General features: G+C 33.3%; 1 protein-coding gene across 1 annotated transcript; it reads left to right on the top strand.

Moving 5' to 3' along the window:
- The first annotated feature begins 2,133 nt into the window (after window positions 1-2,133).
- LOC145668540 (cytochrome P450 6k1-like) lies at window positions 2,134-26,169 on the top strand. The gene is made up of 5 exons (XM_081736525.1): window positions 2,134-2,291; window positions 9,568-10,524; window positions 14,133-14,348; window positions 22,872-23,123; window positions 25,638-26,169. Exons 2-5 carry the CDS (start codon window positions 9,594-9,596, stop codon window positions 25,841-25,843), a joined length of 1,605 nt encoding a protein of 534 aa, XP_081592651.1. The 5' UTR covers window positions 2,134-2,291; window positions 9,568-9,593; the 3' UTR covers window positions 25,844-26,169.
- Window positions 26,170-27,037: the final 868 nt, after the last annotated feature.

Genomic DNA, 27,037 nt, shown 5'->3' with positions numbered 1-27,037 from the left:
TCATGAACAAAATTGTTTAAACGGATTGAAATAAAATAACATTCCGTTCGTTTCATAAACAAATCGTTTAAACAGTTTAAGAGAAAAATAACATTCCATTCATTTCATGAACAAAATCGATTAAACAGTTTGAAATAAAATAACATTCCATTCGTTTCATGAACAAAATCGTTTAAACGGTTTGAAAGAAAATAACAATTTTCGATTTTCACCTTCCAGTGAACTAATCTTATTTCTGGAGTTAGGCAGAAGATTCAAAAAGCTCCGCTGAACAACTTTATAAAAATCCCAAGTTTAAAAATTGTCCCGGATACATTGAATACTATGTCCTCTAGCCATGTATACACAGGCATATAGGATGGATGGAACTTCCATTACATGTTGGGGCAGTGTTGGGAAGTAAAGTAACGCAAGTAACGCGTTACTTGTAACGCGTTACTTTTTAAGTAACGTTTACTAGTAACGCGTTACATCTTTTCCAAAGTAACTGTAACGGTAACACGTTACAAATTTTTAAGTAACGTACCTAGTTTGCGTTACTTTTTCCGCGTTACATTTCGGATCAGTAACTACAATATATGTATGTTTTTTTCGGAAACAAATGTTTCTTTCCTGTAAGTGAATTTCTCAGAATGAAACAATCGAGTTTTATAACAAACTCAGCTCGGCTCGACTAAACTGAGAAGATGGCTTGAGCCGGCTCACTTGGGGTGAACTATCGGCTCGAGCTGGCTTGGTAGGAATGAGCCATTTGCTCGGTTCGGCTCAACTGAGCCGAGGGCTCTAGCAGAGTCGGTTGGGTGAGCTGTTGGCTCGGCTCACTTCTTGGTTCGGGTCAATAGTGAATGAGCTGTGAGCCGAGTTGCTCGAACAATTCTAAAATCGGGCCGAACAGTTTTGAAGATATTTGGCCAGTGCCCTATAACGCTTAACAGTGTTTGGCTCGAGCCCGAATACTCAACCTAGACCCTCAACCCAAATTCAGAAGCTCGTGAACAATGTCCTTCACTCCTAGACTTCACGACTACCGAGGTTGGTAATCAACTAGTTTTTTAGTATTCAAATACAAAGCGCCCCTTACATTTTTATATACAGTGTTGTTATAATTAATAAATAATAATAATAATAATAATAATAATAATAATAATAATAATAATAATAATAATAATAATAAGTTGTAGTACTAGTAGTGTCATTGATAATAATTATACTGTCTATGTAATATACTTGAAGAAGTACTCGAAACTACACACCGGATTTGGCTCGAGTCGACTCGAAACTCGACCCCAATTCGAGTCGAGTTGGAGGAAATTTTTCGAGCCTAGTTCTCGGTTGGAGCTCAAAGATGTCTGTTTCTAGTCGAATCGAGTTTCAAAGAAAACTCGCATGTGTCCATCCCTACAAGTAACGCAGTATGGCATTTTATCAATGTTACATTATATTGAAATGTTCATATATCAAGTAAAAAATTGTCCTTGCATTTATATAAAGCGATTCAGAACGTGAAATAATAATAATAATAATAATAATAATAATAATAATAATAATAATAATAATAATAATAATAATAATAGCGGTAGTAATAGTAGTACTGAAAATTGAAGTCATATTTTTTTCACATTTTTAAAGTTTCGGACCTAAAAGTAACGCGTTAGTAACGCTTTATTTTCGAAGTAAAGTAACAGTTACTTTTTTGGGGCAAGTAACGCGTTACTAACGCGTTACATTTTAAAAGAAAGTAAAGTAACTTGTAACGCGTTACATTTTTAGAAGTAACTTACCCAACACTGTGTTGGGGCCATGAAACCTTAAATCTGAAATTCGAATTTAGTCAAGAAGACAGAATTTTCTTCTCCCCAATTATCGCTTTGAAGTAAATAAATAAAGGCACAATCAGAAAGCTAATTAGAGCGCTCTGTTTCTTGTGTTATCTAATAGAACGTGAATGGAACAATATCTTCAATATTGGCAAAGATCTCATTTTAATAAAGTCAACCAAGGGTCAGGAAAAGTCCATTGGAACTACAGAATCACGTGATACAACATTCACTCCAAATACCGATATTGCTTCATTTTATCCCACTTACAGTCAGTCACCCAGAAATCTTCTGATGCGCAAAATACATATACAAAAAATAAGAATAATAACAACAAAAAGTTATCAGTTATACGCCAACCAGAGCACGCTCAGTGTAGTTCAAGTTCAAGACGGTCAGTTCTATTGTGAACTTCAACAAGGACTCAGGGTGAAGACATTCAATGTGATACTCTTGTCAGACTTATGTAGAAAGGTATAATACTTCAATTTCTTAACATATCTGCAAGTTTTGTAGCATCTTCTTTGGATAAATAGAGAGAAAATACGTAATATTTACTAAATAATTCGTATCTTAAAATATGAATAGTACTAATTAGTTCCTTGCTATTAGTGGATATTTCTAAACTGAAGTGTAATCTAACCTATAGAAACATTAGATAATAACAAACAGAGAAATCAACAATTAACAATAATTTTCTTTAGAGTATAACACTTGAATGCCGTTATTAAGAAAGTAGGGAGAAACTTTAACCAAGTCAAAGATGTACTCTTCAGTTATCATATTTTTCTCTAGACAAAAAGTTATTTCCAAAGATGTTTAATTTTATGCATTCTATTTGTCTAATTCATTTTAAAGTTATCCATATTGAGGTTAATTATTGTTATTTATTTTTTCTTTCTGTAAATACGATATTTACTATTTAATTTGACAATACCAAAATCATAATTTATTACAGAAACTTTGAAACAATTACAGCTCATGTGGTTCGGATCTTACGTTATACTGTAGGTCCACGTCTCATATATCCTCAAGGGGAGCTGAAACTGAAAATCAAATCAAACAATTATATTATTCTTACTTTAGAAATCTTTTTCTCAAGAGAGCAAGAATGGTTCTCCATTGCAAGGTGACAACGCAGACCACGCGATAACATTAAAATGAGTATTATATATCTGTGTAAAACTATTACAAAAATCTAATACCACTTTATATATATATATATATATATATATATATATATATATATATATATATATATATATATATATATATATGAAAATGAAATCTTTGAGTTTTACGTCCCACGGTTATGCCGGTTAGGCTAAAGGAGACGGTGATTATGAGAAATGAATGAAATGGTGGAATGATGAAAGTGGGAGGAAACGGGAGAACCCCGAGAAAACCCACGCACACGGTATTTGTCCACCACAAAGCTCACTTGGCGGGGGCTGGGATCGAACCATATATATATATATATATATATATATATATATATATATGAGGCTTTTATTTATAAAAGACTTTTTACTTGAGTCATATTGCACATGCATAAGTCTTAAAACAGAAACATTATTAATTCAAAATTCAATGGTCGTATTTTGAACTGTCAAAACAGAACGTAAGGTGTTTGTGGAATGGAAATCAGACGTTTTAAATGGAAAATAGCAATTTTAGCCTTTTAAAATATGCCACACATAAGAATGTGAAGTCTTAAAAAAACGGTTATATTCGTCCATCTCTCTGTGGACAGGTATCAGAGGAAAAGCGGTGAGAGATAACGAAAGACAGTTTTCTGAAATGGATGCAACTAGAGATGAAAAAGCTCGAACAAAAAACTATTTAAAAACGACTTTTTCCAGGGATTTTTGAGTCTTTTTCTTTTAAACTTTTCATTTTAATGAAGAAATAACATTACGTTCTGTCTTTCTTTTCTATTATCATACGAAAAGAAACACTTAATTGCTGTATTATGAAGAAAAAACGCTAAAAATTCAAGAATCAAATAAATCAGTCACTCGTTAGAAAGAAAAAATATATACAAGTGAACGCCATAGATTTTGTAGTTTCAACGACGAATTGTTTGTAGAGCTATTAGAGTAATGTTGAACGATAAAAATGTTTAATAAGTATGTTAGCTGCAAGTGTTCTGGAAATGTAGTAATTTTGTGGAACAGCATAATCATTCACAATTCATGAAAGAGGTCTTTGGATAGACCAAGAAGAAGGTGGAAGGGTAATATTATACAGGATCTTAAGAAAGTGGGTACTAGCAATTTCGACTGATGGCATGGCACAGGATAGAATTTCAGGGAAAACATTATACACATAAGATTCCATTATGACGTTTTGTTTTTCAAACTGTGATCCACGAACTACAAATGTTCCCCGAGGTCTATCGTTGTGGTTCTCTTAGATTGAACATTACTCAAAAATAGAAGAAAAAATATTAAAAATGAAAGTGAATTGCGTACTACGGTGTGCGTATTAAGACCCTCATAGGCTTCAACCACTTAAAAGATGTTGGTTCCACATAATCAGGGTGGACCCATCTATCATGATATACCCCCTGTAACTTTTTTACTAATAGGTACATAGATACTGAAATTTACTATAAAAGTATCGACAGGAAGACATTTTTACCATATTCTCTGATACCACCAGGTTAACAGTGTTGCCAACCCAAAATAAAGTTATATTTTTAAGATGGCATTACGTCAGGTTATTACATATTTTCAAACCTACACGTGGAACGAAAACTTATAATGCCACACCTGCTATGATGCAGTGTTGGAAAATTAAGGACACAAGCATCGAAAAATAACCAAATTTTGGAGGATTCTTCAACAGTAAACACGCAAGTGAGACGAATGAGATGCTGTGTATCCAAAATACGTTAGTTTAAAATAGTGTAGTCATATTACATTGTATTAAGAGCAAATAGAAACAATGTTATAAGGGATTTAAAATTTTATTTCTTTAAAAGAACTTCCAGAACGTGTTTAAATAAGTACCACATCCAATTAAGTAGACGTTTTTAATAGACATAAGGGGCATAATGGCCGTTTATAGCAATTTGATAGTTTAAACCATTCCAGATATATGAAAAAATGTAAAATTTGATATGTTTCTATATTGCTTAAAATAGCTTATTTGTGGAAACTTTTGAAACCATTTTTATTTACTTTGGTTCTATAACATTAAAAAGTTTTTCGTATTTCCAGAACGGTTTGAGATGTCAAATTGTTGTAAACGGCATTATGGTCTTCGCATCTATTAAAAACCACCACGCAATTGGATGAGATATTTATTTAAGTAGGTTTTCGAAATAAAGGCTTTTGAAAACAAACAAATTTTCAATAACTTGTAACTTTTTTCCTATTCACTCGATATTTGCCATATCATGATCATAGTATTGGGCACTAAAGTATGCACCGTCTGTCTTACTTGTGTTATTACTGCTGCAGAGGCCATCAAAATTGGGATGTTTGTGATACTGTAGCGTCCTTAATTTTTAATACTGAAAATAACATGTGATATTGTAAGTTTTCATTAAACATGTAGATTTTAAATGTGAATAATCTTAGGTAGTGCCGTTTGAAGAAAATATAAATTTATGTTGGTCTGGTAACACTGTTAATCTGGCGGTATCATAGAGTATGCCAAACAATGTTTCCCCGCTGATACTTGCATAGTACAAAATTTCAGTGAGTTTCGTTTATTAACTTAAAAGTTACAACGGTGTATCAAGATAAATGATCCATTCTACATATATAATTCTTAGTAAAAACAATAATAAACCATACAATAAAATTTGATATTATACTATAGAATCATTCAATTCATTTTTAATTGTAAAGTCTTTGATCAGAACTTCATTCATTACTGTTGTTAATCAGTATCTCTACCATTGCTATTATTATTATTACTTTTACTTCCACCAAGGAGATTATGTTCTTGGCGAAGTATGTGTTTTGTGTGTGTGTGTGTGTGTGTGTGTGTCCTTTTCCGCTGACGTCGTGCAGAAAGTATATAAATTTCAAGGACTGTGTAAAAAGATTCCTCTACTTTTACTTAGCTAATGTAAGTGGCTGGATTTTTTCTCTTCGATTTCGTGACTCTTGGCGAATATCCAATTACCTGTATGTAATGTTTTCATTTAAGGTTGGGGCTCATTTTGTAGGTCCTGGTTTACCTGCACCATTTGCAGTGGTCCATGGGCCACAGTCAATTAGTCTATGGAAATTTTATATGGTCCCTCTTTCTCTTGAAGCCTAAGCAGTGTGTAATTTGTTTGATGGTTAATCCAGGCCTGATCATACACTATAGTTGAGAATCTTAAACAGGTATAAATTGTACAGATAATATATTATACAATTTAATAACCTATCGTAAAAACTATACAGAATTATTATAAAATGTTCTTGATAGACCTTAATTATTTCTTTAAAAAGAACTAATATGCATTTCCTTCTATTAATCCATATATATAAAAATGAAAGTCACTATGTTTGTGGCTTAATAACTCTTGAACCACGAGACCGATCTCGATCAAACTTTCAACATAGATAAAGTTCGGGCCTGGAATGGTTTTTATCATGTCACTTTGACAGTACAACGTACGGGAGATATTTAAAACTGATCGAAAATGACCTATATTAGTGTCGAATCCATAGCTTTCAGGGTAGCTGAGATAAACAGTGACACTTCCGATGCCGTTTAAATCCAAATTCAGCCCTGCAACTTCGGGGAAGGGGAGGGGAGATATATATATATATATAAATGGTCGAAAATGACCGATATCAGAGAGCGCTTTAGGAATAGTAAAAAGTGACTGACTAACGAAACATATTACTAACTTTACTTATTTTAACCCAGCGAAGCGGGGAATTGACGCTCGTAACAATATAAAATTAAGAAAATCTTATATTCAGAAACACAAGTTTACTTGCACTATTTTAAAAGTGTTAATTTACCATGGTTATGTACTCAAAACGTAATAATAATAATAATAATAATAATAATAATAATAATAATAATAATAATAATAATAATAATAATAATAATAATTTGTTTTAGATGGAGACAAGGGTAGAGATCCGTAGAATATTCGCATTGATAAAAGTGATCCACCCTTGAAAAGAGCTTGAGAAACGCTGCCCTAATTTATAGAGTTTGTTAGTTATTACTTGTAGTGTTGATTTGACGTACTATATATGTATATCGTAAATTAAGTTATAATCTTTCTTGGTGTTTTCGAAATTGTGAGATTCCCGATTATGATGGTAAGTGACTGAATAGTTTTGAGCTCTGACCTTTCTGATAAAAACATTTATATAAAACTTCTTTTTATATATAATAAATTATAAATATCCGGCCAACTTTGAACTTGCAAAAGCGGCATTCGAAGGTCAAGGTTAATTGTATGTTAAGTATTCATCTCAATATTCTGAAAGAGGCTTACAAGACGTTAAGCTTTATTGCTATTGGGTAAGGACTAAAATAAGGACTTAAACAGATTCTACTTAATTTATAGGGACCGAGCTGTTTAATAAAATTGTTTTTATTTCTTCAGTTGTTATACGTTCCAAAATTTTGTAATCTGTAATTCTTCAACTCATTGAAATAACATTTTATCTAATTTTTCTATATTAAAACTCAATAAATTGAGCAAGTAACAATGCTATAGTGAAAAAGTGGTGTCTTTTCCTTTGTGCACAGCCATATGAAAAGCTCTACTTTAATTACCTTTGTGCACAGCCATATGGAAAGCTCTACTTTATTTACCTTTATGCACACCTACACGGAAAGCTCTACTTTATTTACTTTCATGCACACCTACATGAAAATCTCTACTTTAATTATTTTTATGCACAATCAGATGAAAATTTCTACTTTAATTACTTTTGTGCACAATCACATGAACATCTCTACTTTAATTACTTTTGTACACAGTCACGTGAAAATCTCTATCTTAATTACTTCTGTGCACAGTCTCATGAAAATCTCTACTTTAATTACCTTTGTGCACAGCCATATGGAAAACTCTACTTTATTTACCTTTATGCACACCTACACGGAAAGCTCTACTTTATTTACTTTCATGCACACCTACATGAAAATCTCTACTTTAATTATTTTTATGCACAATCAGATGAAAATTTCTACTTTAATTACTTTTGTGCACAATCACATGAACATCTCTACTTTAATTACTTTTGTACAGAGTCACGTGAAAATCTGTATCTTAATTACTTCTGTGCACAGTCTCACGAAAATCTCTACTTTAATTACCTTTGTGCACAACCTTATGAAAAGCTCTACTTTTGTGCAGAGTGAAATGGAAAACTCTTTAATTATCGTTGTGCACACCCACATGAAAAGTTCTGGCTATGCCTATGCAGATCAAAGCAAATATTTTATAGCTAACTTTGACAGTTTGTTGTTAGAGAAAGAAATATAATTATTTCAGTAATAATACTAATATCATAGTAGTAGAGATAGCCTTTTAGCATTGCAGATAGCAATAAAAATCTGAAGTTTGACTCAAAAAAACTACTATAGTTATTTCTCTGATTCCTTTAATCATAGGAATTTGAATATGAAGATATCACTAGAAATAATAACTTGTGTTTGTTTTTCTCTGGATGCATGGCGGATAGAGCGCTTCATTCGAATTCAGGCCACGTAAGTTTGTAGTGGACAACATCGTGGTCGTGGGTTTTTTCGAAGATCTTCCATTTCCTCCTACTTTACCATTTCATCAATTCTTTCAAAATCATTCTCTTTCATTAATCATCCGTCTTTGTTAGCCGAAAGGGCAAAGTGTAGGACGTGAAATCATCCCATTCAAAATAACAGTAATAATAATTCAACCAAAAATGAAACGTAGTGGAGATATGAAGCTTTTCAAAAAAAATATCTAGAAATAGAAATAAATATGTGAAAATATAAATCAAGAGAAACATGAAAAAAAATCCTATTGATTTTTCAGGGTAAAATGTATGTGTATACTTAAGTTCAACGCATAAAACAGAATATTTTTGCTAACTTCCAATACCTTGCACTCCATCGGAGTTTATTTTAGTATAAATTATTATTTAATTTATCACAGAATTCTTTATAATATTTATCACATTATCTTCCACATTTTCTAATATAAATATATTCATTTCTTTCATCAATTCATGTAATGAGACGTAATGTTATAGTGATATACTAAACAATGCTATCTATTTTGTTTAGAACTAAAGATTAGTCATTTATTTCTAAAGAAAGAAACTAATTTTCTTTTCAAGGCAACTGAACATCTATATAAATTATCTAAATGCAATAACAAATTATACAATAACTTATACCTAATAATAATATCAATTTAGATATTTAAAAACTATATGAAGTTTTCCTGAAGAAGAAACAAGCACAATAGTTTTGTGTAAATGAGAGATATGGTAGTGCAAGATACATACTTCATGATACATATTAAAGCTGTGATTTATACAAACAGGAATTCCATTTTGATTCACACAGTATAGCATTTGCAAGGTGACTTACACAACAAAATACAGTATTCAGAACTATGATTTTTTTTCAGAGTAAAATTTACAATATAAATCATATACAACTAAAATATAAACGGGATTTATGATGAATACATAAACAATATAAGATATGCGCATAATAAACACTCTGCATTCTGTTACCACAAGTTTTCAAAAGGCGTGAAATTAAATTAAATTTTATTTTTCAGGTTCTTACAGCTAGCCTCAAGCAAACATGACGTTCGCCAATGATCCTACGTTGGATTGGCTATCGTTAATAGTAGGCGTGCTCATTCTCCTCTACCTCTATGGAACATGGACGTTCGATTATTGGAAGAAGAAAGGAATTCCTCAACACAATCCACTTCCTTTCTTTGGAAACATGTTTTATTTTATGACCATGAAAAACAGTGTTGGACGCACTTTGGAAATATTCTATAACATATTTGAAGGCCATAAAGTTGGTGGAGTATACCTTTTCCGTAAACCCGCATTAATCATTCGAGACCCAGAGATTTTGAAATGTATTTTAGTCAAAGATTTTAATAACTTCACGGATATGGTGTTCGTACCCGAAGTAGAATCTGAACCATTGGGCGCTAGTATGATTTTCTTCTTGCGGGGAGAGAAATGGAGATATATTCACCAAAAGACAAGTCCGCCATTTGCTGTTTCAAAAATCAAGAAAATGTTTGACACTATGGAGCACTATGGGAACGTCTTAATTAAGTTGCTTGATGGCTTTTCTGAAAGGGACGAAGAGTGCCCTATTAAAGAGTTTGCTGAAAAGTATTCGATCGATATCTACCTCAATGCTGCAATTGGTATTGAATATGAAAGTTTAAAACTGGGCCATTGCGAAGTAAGACAAAAATTGTTGGATATTTTGATTCCAAACACCAAACGAGTCGCATCCGTTATTGCAACTGCTTTGTTCCCAAAACTCATGGCGAGGCTTCGTCTTCCAGTTGTTGAGAAAGAGGTATCAGGCTTTTACATTGATTTTGCAAGGGACATCTTCAAAGCGAGAAAGGAAAGCAACGTAGTAAGAAATGATTTCTTAGACACCTTGTTGAGCATAACCGAGAAGGAGAAAGAAAAAGAAAAAGAAAAAGCAAATGGAGTTATTGAAAACGGAATTCCGAAGAAACCTGTTCCTGAAGTCAGTAAGTATTTTAATAATTCGTTAATAAGTTCATAAGAAATATTCAGTTATCTACAAGTGAACCAAATAACGTATGTGTACATTTTCTATTAGGACACTAGCTTAACATTTGACAGTAGTAAACAATTTTAGATAGACATCCTGTCAACTTTGTTATGTACTTGCGATCAAATTAGAACCATATTTTATCAATATATGAAACACCTTTGGAGATGATAGAACTATATTAAAGCTGATCCCTAGACTGGCGATGCCTTGAACTTTAATCTCACATTATGCGAGTATTAGTTTACTCCTAGATTTCATCCAATCCAAGTTTATCATTTCTGTTCAATAAAAGTAGTAAAGCATTAAAATCTAAATTGCATAGCTACACATATTTTCACTCAAAATATCTACAAAATAGGAAGACTGTTTTACAACTATCAGAAACTATTTGGATAGATAATAGCCGAGTAAATAGCTGACATATCTATGAATCAAACCGCGGCAGTTCTGCTATTTGCTTAAGTGTACAATATTTATAATGAAAACGCAAAAATCATGATTCAATGTTATTGCTTGAGAGATTTTCGGAGGTATCTTTTCCACTACTAAAAGGTATGTTTAATGCTTCTAACATAAGATGTTTCACAAACAATATTTCTGTAGATTCATTCTAAGGATAAAAGTTATAGGTCTAGATATAACTGAAACATATGAGCGGCTAGGGATAGACAATGGTATGTCACATTTTCTAACTTTCGAGAAACTAAAAGAAAGCTCAATATTCCCATGTAATGCAATGCAATGACAGATACTAAAGAAGCTTCTCCTGCCATCTGCAGAAAGTTTTCTGAAATTAAACTACCTATGTGCTGTTCCGTGGTTTGATCCCAACCCATTCCACTCAATAACTCAATTTCACCTGAAGTGGTGCATACCATCATTTTCCCCAGAGTTGCTCATATATATATATATATATATATATATATATATATATATATATATATATATATATATATATATATACAGGATGGCTCATTTTAATCTCTTAATGGAAATATCTCGAAAACGGTTTAACATTAAAAAAAACTAAACAAAAACTCAAATGGGAAATACCATGGGGCAAATCGAATGGTGATGTCGCGGTGCTCTTCGTGGGAGTCCGGGGCCCAACTTAAAAATTTTAAACAGAAACATGGGACGAGTGACACCTCGTTCGATAAATCTTTAAAAACTAAAAAGCGATGTAGCAAAAGATTTCTCATATCGGTCATCGTATTCAAAATGGCCGCCAAAATATGTTACCTGTATCAGATAAAGGTCCAGTACCACTAATATGAAAACGGCTAAACATAAATGAACTAAACAACAACTTAAATAGGAAATACCATGGGGCAAATCGAATGGTGTTGTCGCGCTGCCCCCCAGGGCCGCCTTTCATAGGGGCCCAGGGCTCAACTTAGAAATTTTAAACTAAAATATGGGTCAAGTGATACCTCGTTCGATAGATCTTCATACACTAAACAACGTTGTGGCAAAAGATTGTTCATATGGGTCACCGTTTTCAAAATGGGCACCAAGACATGGTGCCTGTATCCAGGGGAAAATGTGGATCTGAAAAGATGGGGGAACGGTAGGTAGCGGCATGACAACACGCCGTTCTTCCTGTCTATCTATGCCCATTGTATTTTTAGGAACTGATGGCACGCCATACATATATTTTCGAGGTGGGGGGATGGCATCACCACGCGTTCCCTGCACTTTTACCCCTGCCTGTATCAGATGAAATGTGCAGGACCACTGATATGAAAACGGTTGGAGATAAATGAACAGAATAAAACTCGCATAGGAAATCACAGAGGGTATTTATCATTCCACGCCTCGAGAATAATCCAACGGAGAAAAAGGTTATTAAAGTATAATTGAGATAATGCTAAAAAGGAAATCTAATTTTTAGAAAATTGTCTTCCCGATCTCCCTCCGTAAGTGGGTGAAGCGGGAATGAATGGCAAAATCTCAAATAAGAACCCCACTTTTATTTGCAATAGGTATGATTTGTGTGAAACACTTGTGTGTATAAGTGACTGGTACTGCAATGAACCAATATTATGCAGACGACTTTTGAGCAAAACCAACTTTTGTATACACATTGTTCTAAAATTGCATTGTTCGACAAATTTGTTTCGCATTTCAGTTGATTCATTTTTTAACAAATCATTGCCTACAATCAAAATGGAAGGTACCATTTAAAATGAATTATACCTACTTTTTTTCCATTACAGACATCTATCTCTTAAAAAAACACATTTCAGATAATTTTGTTGTGTAGATACAATTTGCAAAAAATATAGTTCTCGTTTGCAATTTCACCGTTCCTTTCCGTTCCGCTTCACCAGTTTACGAAAGACTTTGGAACGATAATTTTCTAGGAATTAGATTTCCTCCTATGCATTATGGCACTTTTATTCTAATCATTTTCTCCTCTGTTGCAACATTTTCTAGCCGTGGAATGGTAAATACACTCTGTGATTTCCTATACGAGTTTTATTCTTTTTACCCGTTATTATCTTCAACCGTTTTCATATTAGTGGTACTGGATGTCTTATCTGATACAGCCACCATGTCTTGGCGACCATTTTGAATACGGTGACCTATGTGAACAATCTTTTGCCACAGCGCTGTTTATTGTCTGAAGATCTATCGAATGAGGTATCATTTGATACATATTTTAGTTTAAATTTTCTAAGTTGGGATTGGGCCCCCCATGAAAGGCGGCCCTGGGGGCACCGCGATAACATCATTCGATTTGCCCCATGGTATTTCCTATTTGAGTTTTTGTTTAGTTTATTTATATTCAACCGTTTTCGAGACATTTCCGTGGAAAGTTAAAATGGGCCACGTTCCATCTACAAGAAAATTGAATACTGTATATCTCGAGCGTAAACTTTAAAAAAATAGAAGTTCAATATCATTAATTAAAACAAAATTATAATTTATAATAATGTATACTTTATAATTATTTCCGTAAAAGTACGTTTACAAATGTGAAAGAAACTAAAATTGAACAGATTACTGGATGAAGAAGCAAGTAGGTGTGAGAAAGTGGTACATTCAGTTTACCATTAAATCATAATAACAGGAAACTCATTTGTAAAATAAGTTAATCACAAATAGGTGGAACTATAAACAGTAGAAATAACCATTAATTTGGCTACGTGTGGAAACAAATGTGGGAAATTTAGGTAGGTATGACTGCAATATGGTACTGTATAATAGATTTCCTAAAGTTTCCCCGCCGCTGTAAATGATACCAAACAATGGTTCACAAATATGATGTTCCTCCTTGAATGTTTACCGTTAAAATCTAGAAGTTTAGTTAAACCTTTAACCAACTCCAGTATTTGTGCTTGCCCAGCCAGTATTATGAAGTTAGCAATCACAAGTAATAATTTAATAATAATGATAATAATAATAAGCCTATTTGTTTAAAACGTAATGCGTTATCACGAACATTAAATGCTTAATCCTCCAAGTGAATCCAAGCAGAATTATTATATCATTTTTTTAAAATTACAATTATTTAAATACAATTCTCGTAAAACCATGCTTTATCTTCAAAAACAGCTGAAATGGATCTAATTGGTCAGTTGGGAGGATTTATGGTTGCTACTTTTGAGACAACTGGAACCATCATCAGCCACACTTGCTATGAGTTTGTGAAGAACCCTGACGTACAAGAAAGAGCCCGTGAAGAAGTAGATCGAGTATTGACAAAATATGGAGGCAAATATTCCTACGAAGCTGTTCAGGAAATGGAATATTTAGACCGTTGTGTTTTGGGTATGTATGATTTTCTTAGACCATACAATTTCATAATCGAAATTTAATGTGCTTTTTAGTAAAAGAATACGTACAGTAGTTCTTAATTAATAATGGTAGAGACTTATTATACTATTTTGATAAAACTTATAGAATTAAAGAACGATTGATTAAAAGAATGAAGTTAACGGACATTGTAAAATACATATTAATGTGTTCTCAATTTGTGAAGTCTTTGTGAGTGAGAGGCAGAATAGTGACTAGGGAGTAGACCAGTCACCACACTATACTCTGCCAGAATGTAAACTGCCTGTCGCGAGACGAATAGGATTCATCTGATGGATGAATGATTGCACAAATGCCAGTACGCCATGCTTGTACTAACAGTAATGCCATCTATACACTGATATAAATCTTAGGAGTTATCTTCGGAAAAATGTTACGTCATATCTCGTAGGAAATCCTCCCTTTTGTGCAATACACGTGAAGATTTTTCCTGTCTGACCGAATGACGTTGCGAGATGTTAATATATACGGTAGTGCATTGCAGTAAAAAAAAAAAAAATTGCACCTACAGTTGAACAAGTAATTGGTAGTGTAGGAATAGTGTTAACATGTTCATGATTCCCTCTTAAATATGGTGCACAGATCACTTCGTATCGTGGACAAATATGGCGGCTGGTTGGGAGAAAACAAAATTGTTTTCACATTTTCTCACCTGATGTCGCTTAAATCGAAATCTTACGAATTTTCTTTCCGAAATAGACAACAAGAGAACTCTTTAGGATCGTTCAGAATATAGGAAATGACGTGCGATCTGATGCCATACACGTTGAGATTTTGACTTTAGGAAAAATCGTAATAGATTTTCTAAGCTCTATCCTACAATGTATAGCAAGCCTAAGTGTATTTATTATGCCGAGTGGTATCTTATTCCTATTTTCGAGAAAGACAGAATGCTAAACATGATACACAAGACTCCACTTCTGTATGAGGAAGAGATTCCTAGGGAAACTAAATTCTTCCTATTTTCTGAAGCATGGTTTTGAAATCCAGACCTCTTTGAGTAGAAATGGTGTGGTGGAAAATGACCTACTGTGTAAGGATTGATCTTTCATAATGGCCTGCCTACCTGTCAACTACACCGAATTTAACTGTTCTAGTTCCAGTGTCTCATTCCGTACAGGTTTGCGTCAATGCAGAGTAAAGTATACGTTTTAGTTTGCCACAATATGTAGTACTTGTTCCAGCATTCGCGTTGTGTTGCGGTCCACAAAATTTTGCGAATACAGGTACGTAATGAGGCCCTTGATTGTAGTATGGAGCCCACGTTAATAGTAAATCTTGTGCCTTATGACGTCGGTGTTGCCTAAAAACGTCAAACAAACGAACAAACAAAAAGAAAAAACACACAAAATTTTGCAAAAACAGGCACGGAATGAGGACCTGGTCGTAATTTGGAGTTCATATTAATAAAAAAAAGGAAGTTCAGTGCCTTATGATGTCGGTGTTGCCCAAGGACGTAAAAACAAAAACTCGCAAATTTTACGAAGACATACGGAATGAGGACCTTGGTCGTAGTTCGGGACCCACGTTAATAGTAAGTCCCTCTCATGTCGGTGTATTCTAAGGACGTAAAACAAATAAACAAAAAAATTCAAATTCAAATGAATCATACTTCAACGACGGCTGCAAAAGCTTGTGTTATCCTAATACGAATTTTCTCTATACTTCTTGGAAAAGGATAAGAAAAGTGTTTTTTTTTTTCCTTTTAATATCACCCTACAGAACAAGATCGTAGATTATAAATCGGGTGTTCTGGTGGCCAGGAGACTATTTCACTAGGCCTAATTGAAGCTCCACTGTGTGATTGAGATGATCCAAAAACTTTGTGAGGCTTACGTGGATCGATTGAGAGCGACGAAAATTATGACCACTGTGTTTATCATAATTCTATAACTGCTATATCTACAAGGGTGGCTCAAATTTGCAATTAAAATTGAAATCTTGTACCTTACACGTCATAGCTAATCTACTACATAAGAGGCATCTGTCGTGATCGCATTTCGTGTGCCACTTATTAACAAAAAGTTTAATGTATCTGGAACTGGAACAGAAAAACTATTCGAAACAACTGTTTACTTTCCAAATCATGGTATACATACTGCTAGATTCTCTTTGTAAGCATAATATGTTGTTCCAAAAATAGCCTCTATTTTGTTTCTAGAATATATATATATATAATTGATTCTTTCATAAAAGATTTTGAGTTTATTCGCAAAGTTAAACTGTATTTCATTCCATAATTAAGTTTACGTCATATTAAGTTATTAAGTTCAAAACATTCTACAGATAATCGAACTTAAAACACTTCTAAAACATTTTAGATGAAATGTTAATGTGTTTTAACTGTACTTTGACACATGTTGATAGATATATAAAATCAAAATTAAGAAAATACGTGTTTATCCTAAAAAAATGTGTTGAAAATAATATGAAAATGTGAGTACTTGAGATAATTTGGAAATGTATCAAACGATATCTTTATAATTGACTTCAAAAAGAAAGAAGGTTCTCAGGTTGATCTGTAGTTTGTATGTATGTATGTTTGTTTGTTTGTAGGGCTGCACGCGATATATATCGAGAATTGTTGGTCATATTTCGAAGCGATTTTCACTAATCGAATAAGTTATTCCCAAAGAGAATTTGTAGTATAAAACATTTCAAAAAATAATTAATATTTAAAAAAAAATCAAATAATTCCTGCAGTGCCTAATAAGAAAACATATTCTAAAAATGATGCAACCAGAAATTCAACAAATCAAGGCGGTTTACATGCATTCAAGGAGTAAACGTTTTTCAGCAAGATTTCTCCGAATGATTTAACAGTGGTGATGGACGTTTAAGTTATTGGCGATGTCATGACTTTACAAGGGGATTTTGTTCAAATTCTGCCACTCTTTCTGTGATTGATAGTGCAAAGGCATTTTGGACCTAGAAATTTCCAAAGTGAAAGCGACTTTTTTTTACTGACTTTTTGTGTCTATGTTTCATGTCTGAAGTACATAGACTTTTTTAACAACAAGGCTATAGAGAGTCACGATGGCCTATTGGTAGAGCGCTTACATATGATTTTAACAGTCGTATGTTTGATTCCAGGCCGTGCAAGTTCGTGACGGATTACATTGAGAGAGAGAAATCAAATATGGAGACAGAGAGGGGTATATTCACATATATAAAATTAGAATTTTAAAGAAAAAATGATCGGATAGTACCCGTATTCTGAGAAAAATTGTGATTTTGGAAAGCATAAGAATCAAAATTTCTCAGTAGAACCTATCCACACTCGCAGTTATTGAATTAAGATAGAGAACTCTATATGAACAATAAGCTGGTTGCATAGGGAGAGAAAGATCTTAACTTTCGGACGATGAAGAATTAGAAAATTCACAGCTTTCGGAGATAGGTTTTGAACCAAGAATATCTGAGTTATGAAACCACAACGTTAAAGACTCACCCATGGGGAATGATACTTGGTGAACCATGTTCTTCTCGCAACGCTTTCGAAGCATGGAAGTTGGAAAGTGTACTCTTATTTCCATTAGAAGTAGTTATTTATAACCCACTCTGACCCACCACCACCTTCAGCGATTCTGGTACACGAATCACGCTCTTCTCCCAACACTGATTAAAAGTTCACACTTGTGATAAAACAAGCGTATTGATTTATCACTGCATCAAATTTTACATCGTGAAAGAAAGAAGATAAGAACATATAGGATTTGTTTATCAGAATGTGAATTTCTACCACCAAACGTTCAACACCCCACCATTGCAATATTAGTGCACCTAATCGTTGTCGTCTTTCACATTACGACAAGTTTGGATTAAATCCATATATATTTTTTGCCTTTCTAAATTATAGGTTAATATTCACTGAAAAATAAGGTGATATTTGCGTCTCAAAATAATGTAAAGTACGCGAAAGAAAAATATAATAAACAAAAATTCGAATTCATGGTATGCATTCTTAAGAGTAGATTTCCCCAATTCATTAAGTATTAAAGATTTAGTTTAATGTGTTTCTCTCCAATTTTATCCTCTACGTTTTCTAATTTCTTTATATCCACTTTCAATCTCTATAAATATTGCTAAATAGAGTATACAAGTAAGACGTCTATGTAGTTCTTGTATCCAGCTTAAGGGGAAAACTTGCATTTTCAAATGTGTTTCAATTGCGTTTGATTACATTAATATTTGATAAGCTCATTTTCGTTAAGATAATCTGTTCCATGGAGATGATGGCCATTGAATTGAGACAAATTTTAGTGAAGTTCCTGATTATTTACCAAATGTAATAGATTACTAACTTGTCATACTATAACTTAAAACTTTGAAATGTGCATTATTTGGCCAATGTTCACTTTTGATATATCAAAGAAATAACCCTTTGGGGATCCTATGGTACATTTTGTACCATACGGGTGTTTCATGGTACATTGCGTTATTTCTCTTCTATTTGAGCTTTTTCGTCCGTTTTTTTTGTTTGTTTGTTTTTCAAGTCCAGAGGCATTGTAGAAGACATTACGTATGGTTTCAGACCGTCCTGCGTCCAGACATAGGAGGTGATGACGTCATAATTCTAAAATATATATTTTCCCTTATGAAGCCTATGTTCAATATTTTTTGGCGCGCTTATTTTTGCACGTAGAAGATTGAAATTTTGCACAAACATTCAGTCTACTGAGTAGTATTAAGCAGATTTTTTTTTCAGATGTGTGAGTTAAAACAGGGGGGAACCAGAGGGGCAAAGGGTTGAAAAAAGGGATATTTTTACCCCCAAAATCCCTTTTTTCGTAATTTTCCCGCCTTATATACATGATGGAGACACGTGAGTCATACCGTCTGAAAGGCAATTTTATTCTGAAGAGAATGATGGGCGAAACATGACCCTAGGGTAATTAGGGATGTCTCAGGGAATTTTTAAAAATAATATACCTCTGTATAGGGTAATATGGTACATTGTCGGTATATATATTTTTGGCGGGCTTACTTTTGTACCTAGAAGATTGAAATTGTGCATAAACATTCAGCCTACCTAGTAGTATTTACCAGATTTTTTCAGATTTCTACGTTAAAATAAGGGGGGTCCAGAGGGGCTAAATTTGAAAAAAAGGGATATTTTACCCCCCAAAAATCCCGTCTTTTCGTCATTTTCTCGCCTTAGACACATGATGGAGACACGTGAGTCATACCGTCTGAAAGGCAGTTCTATTCTGAAGAGAATGAGGTATGGACCATGATCCTAGGTTAATTAGGGATGTCTCAGGAAATTTTTTCCCTGAGATCATAGTGTATTGTGGTAATTTGGGGCATTGTGGGAATTCATGATAAAATTTCTCCCGCCCTTAGTATTTAAGACAGAAACTTGAAATTTGGTACACACATTTAGTTTACCAAGTACTATTTATGAGATTTTTTGGAGGTCTCTACGTTCACACAGGAGGGGGGCAGGGGGGACAAAAAATTTTCCCCCTCAAAATTTTCCCTTCGACATCAATTTTCCCTCTCCTGGTACATGGTATGAGCATGCAAGTGGTACCATTTGAAAGCCAGCTCTGTTCTGAAGAGAATGAGGTATGAACCATGATCCTAGGATAAATAGTGACGATGCAGTAGCTGCTTGACTGAAAGTCTAAAAAATGCCGGGATCCGAAAGGGATAAACCATGTTTGCTTTAGGACGGGGGCATCATCATATATACTGAATCCGCTACTGTTCCTCTGTAAATTAACATTTTGAATTATTGCTTTTCAGTAATATACTGAAACAAATAAAGTACATTGTGCAGTATACTCTTTCTGCCTTTTACTTAAGGGTAATGTATATAATTAAAGAGCGAACTAGTGGTTGACGGTATCCCTAATCTTACATAGTTTAGCAATTATGGATGCTCAAATTATGTGAACACTTTATGTTGAAATATTCCAGTGCGAAGAGTTTTTTTTTACACCCCTGTCTTCCCCTACATAGATTGTTATGATTAACCCCGTGCCCACCACTTCTAGGAAAAAAAAGTAGCCACGAAAAGATTTGATAAAGTTATATAATGAGATACGAGTGTTTTCAATTAAAATGCTTTACCACTATGAACTGTCGTAAATTTTAAATTACCATAATCAAATTTACACAATGATAAAAATGATCTGTGTGTGATTTGTTTAAAAAAAACACTGTTGCTTCTAATATTTAGTAGTAATAATAATAATAATAATAATAATAATAATAATAATAATAATAATAATAATAATAATAATAATAATAATAATAATAATAATAATAATAATAAATGGGAAAACATTTATATTTTTCTAAAGTTAAATAGGAGATAAGTCAATAATTAAGTGATATGGAAAAATTAACCCTAAAACCTGGACATTAAAACGTTAGAAAAAGTGTATTCATCGGAAATCCTCTGATCATAAATTTCAATACTTTAAAACCGCGTCTGTCGTTGACAACATTCTTCAACAACATTATTCACAGAGTTATATAACAACTATTTCTTAATCTAAGTTTTAGCATCATTCTTGCCATATGTTATGCTTACTAATGGTGCAACATTTTTTATCATACATACATGGTAACTAGCTCAAATATTCAGTATGTGTTTCCGTCTGAATATGACTTGACTACTTCTCTTTACATATTTATAATGGAATGAAAGTTTCTTTTGCTGCCATGTATTTTTTTTTGAATGGTGAACTGCATAATTGTAAAACACCTGAACTTTTTAAATCGTAATTCCAGAATTAATTAAGTATGAAACAGCGTGTTTTTTAGTAATTCTCATACTTTTAGGAATTAATTGAGTGCGAGAAATAGCTAATAGGTATTTGAAGTTATCAAATTAGACGAAAACACTTTTTTTTCCATCGCAGACCTGATCTGAGCATTATTAGCTGTGTTCATTCATGTTTTATTCTACCTAAGACGTGTAACGTTTAACTTAAATGCTCAAGTAAAGAAGAAAGAAGTTAGAGTTATTGTGTAATGTTTTGCAAGTGCTGTGTTAGCTTCAATATAATTTAATATAACTCCAAGTGTTTGAGATGATTTTATAGGAATAAAATAAAATATTTTTAAGACCATGCCTTTAAAAAAAAAAAAAGTGTAAATCGTACTAGAAAGTAAAAAAGAAAGATTCAGCTTTTAAGAAAATTACGTTGCTAAAAAATCTACTTATTTTTTTTACTAAAAAGAAAAGCGTAAGGATTACTGTGATTTCCTTATGTTATAAATTGATTGTACCATTATGAGAGCATTCCCCATGCTTTTCTCTTTTAGCCATACATAAATAGATTTTTTTAACGACTAATAGACAATTTTCCTGAAAACAGAATTCTTCTTCTTGCACCTTTTAGCACCATTTGTTTTATTTTCTTATATTTTTATTGTTTTTATACGAAAATCATCATACTACATTCAAGCCAACATATGTAGCAATCCTGCCCAGAAGAAATCCATATTTTATGTGAGCGAATGATCAGCATGCATACCGTTCGTATCTGTGGTCTGTAGTTCTATCCTTGCTCGGAATATTTTTTTTTTTTGGTCTAGTACCATAGGTCAATTCGGTCAGTTCTTTGAATTAGGAAATAGTAGAGTACCTGTTAAGAAAGCTCAAAAAATACCTGTAATAGCGATTGGCTAATCAAGAATTACCCAGTAAAACATGCCCACCTAGTCAACCTAGGCCTCAAAAGATTACTTTTAATTAATTCATTAATAACATTCCTTTTAACTTTTAATAATAAAATAAATTTCTGTTCTCTTGTATCAAATTTTACCAACGACATGTGCTTGGCCAGTCGAGTGTTCAGTTTTTAAATATTCTAGTTGACTAGATACGGGCGCTTGTTATTCAATAGTATCTAACTAAATCTGTAACTGGAATATATTCGTATTTTGACATATCCAAATTAATCTAACATTACAATACATACCTCTACCTAAATGTCTTTACTTGTAGCTAGACTAAATTTGCACGTAGTCGATTAGCGTGTATGTTTTCAGTACACTATGTTACCACCGTTCTTAGGTTTAATTCTCTGCCACACTATCTTTTAGGCTTTTAAAAATAGATATAGACAACAAATATGATATTTTAAATATATATAAATAAATAAACAACAAATTTACAGTTTAAAGAACTTACATACCATATAAGAGTCTGAAAAATCTTAATCTGCATATCTTAATATGGCGTTATGATTTCGATTTTTTTGTGTGAAACTACAGTAAGAACACGAAAGCCACAGTATTTTTTTAAAGTTCATATTGTACGTGTAGTAAGGATTAGGACTTAACATTAGCTTAAGTTATAGTACATAGAATATATCTATGTTAGGTTTCTTTAGTTTAACACGAACCGTCCTATGAACGTTATGTAGAGCAATAAAAGTATAACTTAAACTTTGAATAGCCAACGAAAATATGTTTAATAATTTAAATTATTTTGATTTTTTTAAAATCTCTTTTCAGAAACGGCCCGTATCTATCCACCTATTCCTCTTCTGAACCGTATGTGTATGAAGTCATGCACTCTGACAGGTACTAAGTTGACTATCGAGAAGGGAACGCCATGTCTCATTCCACTGTATGGCTTACACCATGATCCTCAGTACTATCCAGATCCCTACAAATATGACCCAGACAGATTCACAGAGGAGAACAAGAAGAAGAGACCCAACTTTACATATGTTCCATTCGCAGAAGGACCAAAAATGTGCATTGGTGAGTAAAACTAAAGGTGGACTTCTTCGAGGTACAATATTGATAAATCATAGCTTTGACGAATAAAAATATTTCCTCCATTACCGAAAGGAAAGTTGATACTGATATCAGATTGATAGAAATATCTTACTATAGTTGTCTGTGGTACAATGAAACAATAAATCGTTAAAGATAGGCCTATGATTTTTGTAGGTAACATTGAATTTCTGTAGGTAAGATTAGAATACTAATGAAATGATTTTATATCACAAATGAATAAAGGTATTTTTGCTACTTTGGAGTTTCATGACTCTTTCCAACACTAAGATCATATTGTAACTTATCGACAGGCCCTTAATAACTCCACTCTAGATGAACTTATGAAATTTGCTCTTGGATATGTTCTTAGCAAAATTTCCTTCTTGTTCCATCCACATTGGTCGTCGTTGTTCTATGTTCGACTTTATCCTTCTTCCACTAATTCTCTTCTAGCCAGAAAACTGCTTCCGTTTCTCGCACGAAAATCAAATTCAGTCTTCTCAGAATCTTCCCTAACCTCTGACTCTTCTTCAGAAACACGAAACCTGAGATATTTAAACAGATCGGAATTTAAGCAAAAGCCAGGATAAATACTTCATCTTGTTCACCTCAACCATAGGTTGGTGGGCAACATGGAAATTTTAAAACTTTTCTTTCGCTTGGGAGAGCTGTTTTATACTTATATGTTTTTATACTTTTATATTTTAGAGATAAGGTCTCTTCTTCGTAACTGTATCTAGATATTCTATCCTTGGTCTTCATCTTCCTGGTTTTCCTTCTGCCTTTCCCTCTATCAGCACAGTGATCCAATTGTAGTATCGAACAAGATGGCCAAGCATGCTGTTTCTTCTTTTTCCTATTATCTTCATGATCTGTCGTCCTTCATTAGCCTCCTTTAGTACGTCTTCATTTCGTTTCCTTTCGGTCCATGATATGCACAGCATTCTGCGCCAACACCACATTTCAAATGCTTCCAGCTTGGATATTTCAGCTTTTCTCAATGTCCACGTCTCTGATCCGTACAGCGCCACGCTCCATACCAGTGTCTTAATAAATCGTTTACGAACGTCCAGCGACACATTTCTTGATGTTAGTAGTCCTCTTTTCCTATTGAATGCTTGTTTAGCCTGTGCTATTCTGGAACTTACGTCTTTTTCACCTCTTTCGGACGAAGATATTAGACTTACTAAATAGGGGAACGTCTTAACATCTTCGAATTTCTCTCCATCTAGCCATACGTTTGCCCCTTCCTGTCCTGCTCGTATGCACTTTATCACTTTTGTTTTGTTCTTATTTATCTTCATTTTGCATGTTTTTCTTTCAGTTGGTCGTTCAAGTTTGAAAGTGCTTCCTGCATGTCCTCATCGTTCTCCGCTATCAATGCTATGTCATCAGCAAACCTTATTGTGCTGAAAACCTGACCATTTACTTTTACGCCATTCTCGTTTTTATCCAAGAATTCTTTCATAGCCTCTTCTATATAGACGTTGAATAGGAGAGGTGAAAGTCCACATCCTTGCCTCACTCCTTTATTTATTCTTGCTTCCTTCTGATCTCTTCCTATAACAGCTGTCTGGTTCATATAAAGTTGGTATATTATTCTTCTGTGTCTGTAATCTACTTTCAGATTCTTCAACGCTCTGAACATGATATTCCAATCTACGTTGTCAAAAACTTTCTCTATATCTACAAATGCTATCACAATTGGTTTGTTTTTCTGATGTGCTGTACCAAGATCAACCGCAGACTCATTATTCCTTCCCTTGTTCCTCTTTTTCTCCTGAATCGAAACTGGTCTTCCGATAACCGCTCTCCGATCTTCCCCTCTATTCGTTGTGCGATAATTTGCACAGTATTTTTGACGCATGAGAAAGCAAGCTTAACGTTGTGTGTTGTTCGCATTTCCGTGCGCCTTTCTTTTTCGGAATAGGTACCAATTTGTTTTTCTCGAAGTCTCTTGGTATTTTACCCGAGATGTACATTTTATTAATAAAATAAGTTTAAATAGTTTCTTCTTTGTTGTTATTCCGAGATTCTTAATCACTTTCGTTGGTATTTGATCTATTCCTGGAGCTTTACCATGTTGCATTTTCTCCAAAACATTGTCAAATTCGCACTGTAAAATTGATGGTCCTAATTCATTTTTATTGACGTCTTCTTCTTTCTCTATCTCTTCTTCGTTCACTCTATCTCCCTTGTAGAGTTCTTCAATGTATTCCTTCCACGTTCTTGTTTTCTGCTCCTCTTTTATTAGCGTTGTTCCGTCCTTGTCTATGATAATGTCTGTGCGTTTCTTTTTCTCACCGAACTGTTTTCTAACCTGTCGATCCAATATTTTTGATGTGTGTAAAAGGAATCGTAGCATTTGTCTCTTGATGCGTCAATAAACATAATCTTAAAATGGAATATATTACTCAAGTAACTTAAGTTAGTAAACATTTTGTTGAGTGTTCAAAACAAAATGTGGTCTGACCCAATCTTTGATTTCTGTTCCAGGTATGAGAATGGGCCAATTGCAATGTAAAGTTGCTTTAGCTAAAATGTTATCCAAATACGAGCTTGTGAGTTGCGAGAAGACTCCAGAAAAACTCACCTTCCATCCTTATATTATTGTGACAGCCACCAACGAAAGAATTTACGTAAAATTTGTTCCTCGAACCGACAAGCCTGATTATTCTGCTGAAGCAGTTGCTGCTTCTTAGAAGAGAGCTTCTTCAATAGGAGGAAATCACCTTGTTATTTACATGAAAAACAAACTTAAATGTGTTTTTGTTTCCTTTGCAGTGATGATTATTTACTCTTTGTAAATGTATCTTTCTTGTGAAAAATGACACAAGTTTGCTTTATATATAAATGTTTTGAAAAAAAAAAGTTGGATGCTCTTTAGTTTCAATACGTAATTAAAATCTTTTTGAAGCATCCAAAATCAATGTCTTATTCTCATTGTACTCAATTCTCATTGTACATAATTTATGCTTGACAATACATTTATAACATTCTTCACGTAATAAAAATAAATTTGTTGTTATTGTTGATGTGTCATTGAGAATTAACTTTAAGGAAGAAATATTATTGTATATCACACTATGATCCGTTCCGTGATCTCAAAGATCATAAATAAACTTCCTAAAGTATGCTAAATTACTGACAAATGTACCCTTACTCCAAATAGTTTATCAATAGAAGTATGATTTTACGATGAAATAACTATATAGAACTAAGGTACTATAATGAGAGACAAAAAAAAAAAAAAAAAAATATCGACCGATAGATCCTACTGAGCTGAACAAAATGTTGTATGTAATTGTAAAACCTCATGCATAGTGTCCGAGAAAATTGAGAAAATCAATTTCCTTGTAAACCTAAACGCTGATACTTCTCGAGAACCATCTCACTTAATGAGTTGAGTCAACAATGAGTATACCGTCGTTAATCTCTTCATTATGACACTAACAAGAACATAAATACTATCTTTAACCAACTTAAGGCTCTTCCCGCGGGTCAAAAACGACCGACTTACGTATTTTGTTATTGCTAAAGCCCCCCCGGGTCGTTTTCGACCCAATATCATAATTAGCCAATGGGAGATCAGCAAAGAGAAATGACACTAAATTCAGCAAAAATAGGTCGAAAACTCTCTATTTTCCAAAATAAATCAAAATACAAAACAAAAAGAGATAAGGGTTAACAAGATATAGTCTAAAATTATGCTATGTCGTTGAACTAAAATATTGTCCATATTGAGTTCAACGAAATAACGTGTTTCAGAGTAAATTCTCATAAGCAGCTTTCAAGAAAATCGCACTAAAACGTATGTATGTCATTCATTGCCAGTAGAATTATTAACAGTTTCTTTATTTTGCAGAAAGAAGTTGTAATTTATTTGCGAATTGAAT

This window comes from Thermobia domestica, chromosome 13 (assembly GCF_964235325.1).
Source record: "Thermobia domestica chromosome 13, izTheDome1.hap1.1, whole genome shotgun sequence".
Taxonomy (NCBI): domain Eukaryota; kingdom Metazoa; phylum Arthropoda; class Insecta; order Zygentoma; family Lepismatidae; genus Thermobia; species Thermobia domestica.
Note: the sequence above shows the minus strand (reverse complement) of the source record. Positions and strands in the feature narration are given on the sequence as shown.

Excerpts from the sequence above, each read along its gene's own strand:
- LOC145668540 (XM_081736525.1), top strand. The coding sequence starts at position 9,594 with ATGACGTTCGCCAATGATCCTACGTTGGATTGGCTATCGTTAATAGTA. Across the intron at positions 10,525-14,132 it reads GAAACCTGTTCCTGAAGTCA|CTGAAATGGATCTAATTGGT; the intron begins GTAAGTATTTTA and ends CTTCAAAAACAG. Across the intron at positions 14,349-22,871 it reads TTTAGACCGTTGTGTTTTGG|AAACGGCCCGTATCTATCCA; the intron begins GTATGTATGATT and ends ATCTCTTTTCAG.